This window comes from Taeniopygia guttata, chromosome 27 (assembly GCF_048771995.1).
Source record: "Taeniopygia guttata chromosome 27, bTaeGut7.mat, whole genome shotgun sequence".
In the NCBI taxonomy this organism is placed as follows: Eukaryota; Metazoa; Chordata; class Aves; order Passeriformes; family Estrildidae; genus Taeniopygia; species Taeniopygia guttata.
Genome location: NC_133052.1, coordinates 1,924,679 through 1,931,364, shown reverse-complemented (window position 1 = coordinate 1,931,364; position 6,686 = coordinate 1,924,679). Strand labels below are relative to the sequence as shown.

At 54.3% G+C, this 6,686-nt stretch overlaps 1 protein-coding gene across 2 annotated transcripts; it reads left to right on the top strand.

Moving 5' to 3' along the window:
- The first annotated feature begins 422 nt into the window (after positions 1–422).
- DAD1 (defender against cell death 1) lies at positions 423–2,507 on the top strand. Of its 2 annotated transcripts, none has more exons than XM_030255887.4 (3): positions 423–665; positions 1,599–1,749; positions 2,232–2,450. In XM_030255887.4, the coding sequence occupies exons 1-2, from the start codon at positions 455–457 to the stop codon at positions 1,727–1,729; spliced, it is 342 nt and encodes a 113-aa protein (XP_030111747.1). In that variant the 5' UTR covers positions 423–454; the 3' UTR covers positions 1,730–1,749; positions 2,232–2,450.
- Positions 2,508–6,686: the final 4,179 nt, after the last annotated feature.

The window sequence follows — 6,686 nt, the reverse complement described above, 5'->3', positions numbered from 1 at the left end:
GAACCCCTGGACATTCCTTCGGCCATAAACCCAGGGACGTTCCTTTGGCCAGGAGCCCCCTGGACACTTCTTGGGCCAGGAACCCCCTGGATATTCCTTTGGCCACAAAACCCCCGGGACACTCTTTTGGTCAGAACACCCTGGACACTCCTTCAGCCAGGAAACTGGACATTCCTTCGGCCAGAACCCCCCGAACACTCCTTCTCCACAAACCCCAGAACTCTCCCTCAGCCGAGCCGCCTCAGGCACGGCCCCGCCCTCAGCAGCGACGCCGGGCTCTGATTGGTCCTCGGAAGGAACCGCTCTCTAATCTGCCCAGCAACAGCCAGCTCTGCGCTCTTATTGGCTCTTGCCAAGCACCGGACTCCGCGGAGCATTCCGCGCATGCCGAGAGCGCGGTTTCCCCTATCGCTCCCCGCCACGTCGCGGCGCATGCGCGGTGCGGCGGGGCAGCATGGCGGGCTCGGTGCGGGCCGTGGCGCGGCGCTTCCTGTCCGAGTACGGCGGCGGCACCGCCGGGCGCCTCAAGGCGCTGGACGCCTTCCTGCTCTACGTGCTGCTGACGGGCGCGCTGCAGTTCGGATACTGCCTCGGCGTCGGCACCTTCCCCTTCAACTCCTTCCTCAGCGGCTTCATCTCGGCCGTCGGCAGCTTCATCCTGGGCGGTCAGTGCCGTGCCCTCACGGCTGTGCCCTCACGGCTGTGCCCTCACGGCTGTGCCCTCACGGCCGTGCCGCGGGCCGGGCTTGCCCCGCGCTCCGTCCGGGGGCCGCAGGCGTGGCGGGAGCCTCAGAAATCAGCAGCGCTCGGAGCCCCGGCACGCTCCGAGCTCCCCGCGGGGCAGGAGCTCCGCTCGGCTCTGTGTCCGCCCGGCCCGCCTTGGGGCTGGCTGGGAGCGAGAGTCCCGCCCGGAGTGCCCCAAAGCGCCCTGTTCTGTGCTGCCCTCCTCAGCACAGGAGCTGGGCGCGTTCAGGGCAGGGGAAGGTGGCAGTGAGAACCCCATCCAGGCCCTAAAGAGGCTCCAAAGCTGGAGGGGGATTTTGGATAAAGGCCCGGAGTGACAGCACAAGGGGGAATGGTTTCCCACTGCCAGAGGGCAGGGATGGATGGGACAGTGGGATATTGGGAAGGAATTGTTCCCTGTGAGGGTGGGGATGCCCTGGCACAGGTTGCCCAGACTGCCCTAGTTCCTGGAAGTGTCCAAGGTGAGTTTAGATGGTGCTTGGAGCTCTCTAGGAGTGTGGAAGGTGTCCCTGGGATTGGAATGAGAAGGTCTCTAAGGTCCATTCCAGCCCAAATAATTCTGTGTTTCTGACACACCCAACGGAGGACAGGAATATCCACACTTCTGTGTGAGTCCAGTCCTGCTCTGAGCCTGTTCCCCTCGGGACTCTGGGCACTGTGGTGTGTGTGGTGCTGTGGGAGCACTGACTCCATGACAGCCTCATCCAAATTGCCTGGCAGCATCCTGCTCCTCTGGAGTAAGGATGGAGTAACTTCTCCCTGGGGTAGCAGTGACCCATCCTGGGCTGGGCTGTGCTTCCCACCAGCACTTCCTCCTGTGCTCACTGCTGGCTCCTTCTTGCTCTGCTGTGCAGTTTGCCTCCGGATCCAGATCAACCCCCAGAACAAGGGCGAGTTCCAGGGCATCTCCCCGGAGCGGGCATTTGCTGATTTCCTCTTTGCCAACACCATTCTCCATCTCGTCGTCATCAATTTTGTTGGCTGAGCTCTGGGACAGGCTGACAGGTACTGATCTGTGGGGTCACAAAAGGGGCAACCACAGGACTGCTCTGCTTTTGGGAGAACTAGAATGAGAATGATTCCAGGAGTCCCCTGAGCTCCCAGCTTCTTCCTGGCCTAGCATAGCTGAGCTCTTGTCCTCTGGGTTGGCACAAAGTGAGGATTTATGGCTTTCTGATTTCAAGCCTATATTTTTTGGCTTTTATAATTCAAGAGGTCCATTAGAAATGCTACAGAAATGTACCCACATTCCTCTCTTATGAGAGAGATTCCCCATTCTTTGCAGGAGAAGCTTTGGGAGCTCCTAGCCCTGGGCTCTGTGAGGCTGAGGCATGGCTGGGGTTCAAGTCTGGAGTTCTTTGCAGATGGGGCAGCAGAGGACAGGGCCAGTTGAGTGTTGGGGAGTGGGGACATGCCCTGTTGTTACTCTTGCAAGGTGCCACAGGATCACTGGGGCTTGGGGGAGCTCTGTCCCCTCTGCTCTGCAGTAACATTGCTGGTGTTGCCTGTTCTCTTTCCAGGTCTTGAACTGCTCCTGATGGCAAAGCCTGGCACAGGGAAGTGCCCAGCACACTCTCACCTTCCTTGGTGGAAGAAGGGGACACAGGGCTCAAGATTTTCTCCCCCAGAGTGTCCTGTGGGGGGTTCTGCAGCCTCATTCTGTAACTGTGATCCTTTCCATCAATAAAACTCTTTATGACACTGCAGCCTTTTCCATATTGGTGACAAATACAGAGCTTCTCCTGCATCCAGGTTCCCTCTCAGGCATGACTCCATGGTTTTACCTCTCTCCCTTCCTTTCTACCCAGCAGGCTTTTTTTCTGTGCCCCAGTTTTGGAGGGAAACAGGAAACAAGTGATCATGGAAACTCAGTTGTCATCCACCCTTTTCATCTCTCTCCTTGCCTTTTGATCTTCCAGAGTCTGTTGTCAATGTGCCCCTGGGCTTCAAAGCTGTGGAAAATTCAGGTGAGGCTGTGATTAGTTATCACAGAGGGAAGGAAGTGTCCTCCAACACTTCCCCAGAGGCTCTTAGGGACACAGGGGCCACTCCTGGATGTCCCAGCTGGACTTGGAGGCTCTCTGAGGCCGGTGGGTGATGCATGGTGGCAGTGTGCCTGCGCTCTGATGTGTGACAAACACAGGGATGTTGGGGTGACTGCCCAGCTGGCAGAGCCTCGGAGTGCCACTGGAGCTGCTCTGGAGCCAGGGAGAAGCTCCCCCCTCAGAATCACAGAATCAAGGCTGGAAGATTGTCCAGTCCAACCATTCACCCAGCACTGCCACTGTAATCAAACCTCATCACCCAGCACCAGATCCTGGCACCTCCCTGAGCATCCCAGGGGTGGTGGCTCCTTCCAAGGCCTGACCACCCTGATCTGATCTGAATCTCTCCTGTCTCAGCTCAAGGCTGTTCCCCATCCTCTCTCTGCAGGCACAGCACAAGACAGCAGCCCCACCTCACTGCAGCCTTTCAGGTGTGATGTGACCCCCTCTGAGCCACCTCTTCTCCATACTGAACAACCCCAGCTTCCTCAGCTATTCCCCAGAAGAGAAATATTTTCTCGTCCTTTTGTGAGCCTTGTTGCTCTTCACTGGACACACTCCAGCCCCTCAAAGTCCTTTTTGAAGTGAGGAGTCCAGAACTGAATGCAGCACTGGAGCTGCAACACCAACACCGAGTACAGGGGTGATCACTGCAGCGCTCTTGATACAAGCCAGGTGCTGTTGGCCTTCTCGGCCACTTGGGCACACTGTTGGCTCACACTGAGGCAGCCGGGAACAGCGCTGCCAGGACCTTTCCTGCTGAGCACTCCTCCCCCGGCCCGGAGCTGCAGGGGCCTGCTGTGCCCCCAGTGCAGGACCAGCGCCTGAACCTCATGCCCTTGAGCTTTGCCCACTGATCGAGTCTGTTCAGATCCCTCTAGAACCTTCATGAGGTTCTGTCCTCACGCTGATCCTGCTTCATGCTTCTCTGGTTTTCTCTGCAGCTGAAATGCTGGGGAGGTAAAACCTCGAGAGCCTTGAGACTCCGTGGCATGGAAATGTTCGTGTGCTACACTGAGGAGATGGAACTGATGGAACTTTGGTTCTCTGTTGGCTTCAGACCTTCCCAGAATTCTATTCTGGCTCCTGTTTATCACCTTTTTAACATTTCCAGCTGTGCTGCAGCCATTAAACCTGTAAAAGTCTGAAACCTGGGGCTCCCAAATTTCCTGCCTGACACAGGCTGTGAGGTGTGAGGGTTTTCACTGTCCTGGACAATGGGTCTGGCTCTGTGTCAGGGACAAAGAACTCATGCCAGCTTGGGCACCAGCACTCCTGGAGTTGTTGGCAGTGGCAGCAGTGCTGGGAGAGCAGGCAGGGACCTGTCACAGCACGTGTGACAGTGAGATGGCTACAATACACAGAGTATCAGAATATAATATCAGAATATAATATCAGAGGAACACCAGCACACCAGGAACTCACCGGCTGCAGGGGTGCAGGGCTGCAGGGGTGCTGGCTGACCCCTGCTGCTCTGCTTTGCCACGAGAAGGGCCCCGAGCTGTGCCCAGGCAGTGGAGGAGCAGCAGCAGCAGCAGTGGCACCACCACCACCACATCCATGGGGATGATGCTCAGCTCGGGCACGGAGCTGCTGCCGGGCCCGGCCGTCCCGACCGCTGCTCGGAACTGCACAGGAGCTGAGCCAGAGGAGATGCGAGGCTTTGCCTTGGAGGTTTTTCTTTTCCCCCCCTTTTTCCTGCTTCTTACCTGCTTAGGATTCCTCCTGTCGCCATTAACTGGACCGTTGAATTCTTGAGGGAAAGTAGAATTGCAGTGGGACTTTTCACGAAGTAGTGACAGGGAAAGGTGGAATGGTTCAAACTGCCAGAGGGTTGGATGAGATATTGGTGTGAAAACCACGTTCACTCTCCTGTGAAAATGTAAAAAGTTTAATAACAAACAATAGGAGACAAGGACCTCAGAGCAAAGGTTATTATGATTGGGTGCCTCTTTGCACTCAGCCAGGAGCACACTTATCTCCGGAGATACTCCTTAAATACCTTTTAATTACATCAGCCTGTTGCATATTCAGTCTGTTACATGCGTACTACCCTTATGCATAGTAAACTTTCCCCCAAACTACTTTACATGTTCCAAGAATTGTTTAGCATGGCTCCTCCTCAGTTCCACCTTTTTAGAGCATGCATATTCCTTGGTTGTGCTTTTCACCCTTTTTGGTCATCACCTCCAGTTTTGGGCCTTGGTGCACACTCTCTTCAGTCAGTGAGTGCTGATGGTTGGTAGATCTGTAGCAGGGTCCTCATCCTGTGTTCACTGGGTGTTATCCCATCCAAGGAGGCATTTTAACACAAGCACACTTTTATCACCTATTTCACTACTGTGTCTAAGATAATTAACAACAGAAATAAAAACTATATAACAAAGTTACTTTAACACCACACATATAAAACCATTTAATATTTGCAAAAAGCCAATATTATACTATGTATCTATAACATCCGGAAGAAAATATTCCCTGTGAGGGTGGGCAGGCCCTGGCACAGGGTGCCCAGAGAAGCTGTGATTGCCCCTGGATCTCTGGCAGTGCCCAAGGCCAGGCTGGACGGGGCTTGGAGCAACCTGGGACAGTGGAAGGTGTCCCTGCCCATGGCACGGGGTGGGACTGGGTGATCTTTAAAGTCCCTTCCAAGTCCTGTCAGAGCTTTTCCTGCACTGGAATAAGCTTCAACAAATCCACTGACATGTTCAAGCTCTGGTCCTTGTAAAATCCACACTCAGGTCCCTGGTCACACAAGGAGGAGGAGGAAAATAAGAGAATGATTTGTGCACAGGGCTGTGTTTGATGAGAGGTGACAAATATTGGCCAGGATATTTTCTCCAACAAAACCCCAAGAAAACACACAAATCCATCTCCTACCCCTAGGAGGACAGGAGGTGACATAGCAGAGAGGATGCTAAAGGTGGACCATGCAAAACCTCCTTCTCTGACAGTGTGAGAGGACCCTGGCCTGCTCCTTCAATCTTCCCTCTCATCTGGGTCAGGAGAAGTGGAAGGATTTTTCAATCTGGAAAAATTTTGATGAGGACTATGAGCAAATTCAGAAATCTGACTTAATTCTAGGAGCTGTCCCTGATGCCTTGAGGAGGCTGTTCTAACAGAGGCTGGAGGAACTAAAGAATAAAGTAGGGATTTATTAGGAGTATCAATGGATCCACCTTGGGCAGCACCAGAGCCCAGCCAGGGCTGCACCCCAGGTGAACCAAAATGGTCACAAAATGCCCCACAGGTCATGGGGTCTCTCACTTTTATAACTTCTGGCCCATTTGCATATTGGAGTTCATTGTCCAATTCCAGCTTTAGCCCATGCACTCCCATCCTGTTTGTTTATCTTTCTTCAGCCCACGCTGTTTGTGCTCTTGGGGCTGAGATCTGGATCATTTGTCCTTGGTCCCCAGCTGGAGAAGGAATTGTTTTGTCTCTGCTCTGTGCAGAGATCTCACCATCCCCTCATATGAAGCTCAGACCACACACTAAAGTAACACAGGACCTGAAAAATATAAAAGCTGAAACCTGAGGCATCACCTCCGCATGCTTTATAATGCATTTCTGCCCTCCTTTCCCTGCCCACTCTATTCATAGCTCAATCCTTCCTGCTGTACCCAAAACAACTCCCCAAGTGCAGCCTGTGGTGAGGGCAGGGAGGGGAGGACACCTTAACCCCATTCCCCTTTGGTTTGTGGTCCAACGGCTGCTGTTCTTTTCCACAGCCTCCCCCTCCTGCCACGTGCCACCCTGCCCCCTCCGAGCAGCACTTTCCAGAGGATGTGGTTTTTGTGGGCAGCTGTAGACAGCATCAGTGGTGACCCAGATCTCGATTGTGGCGTCATGGAACTCGTGCTGTGGCCTCTTCCTGCCCCAGCTGGGCCACCAGCC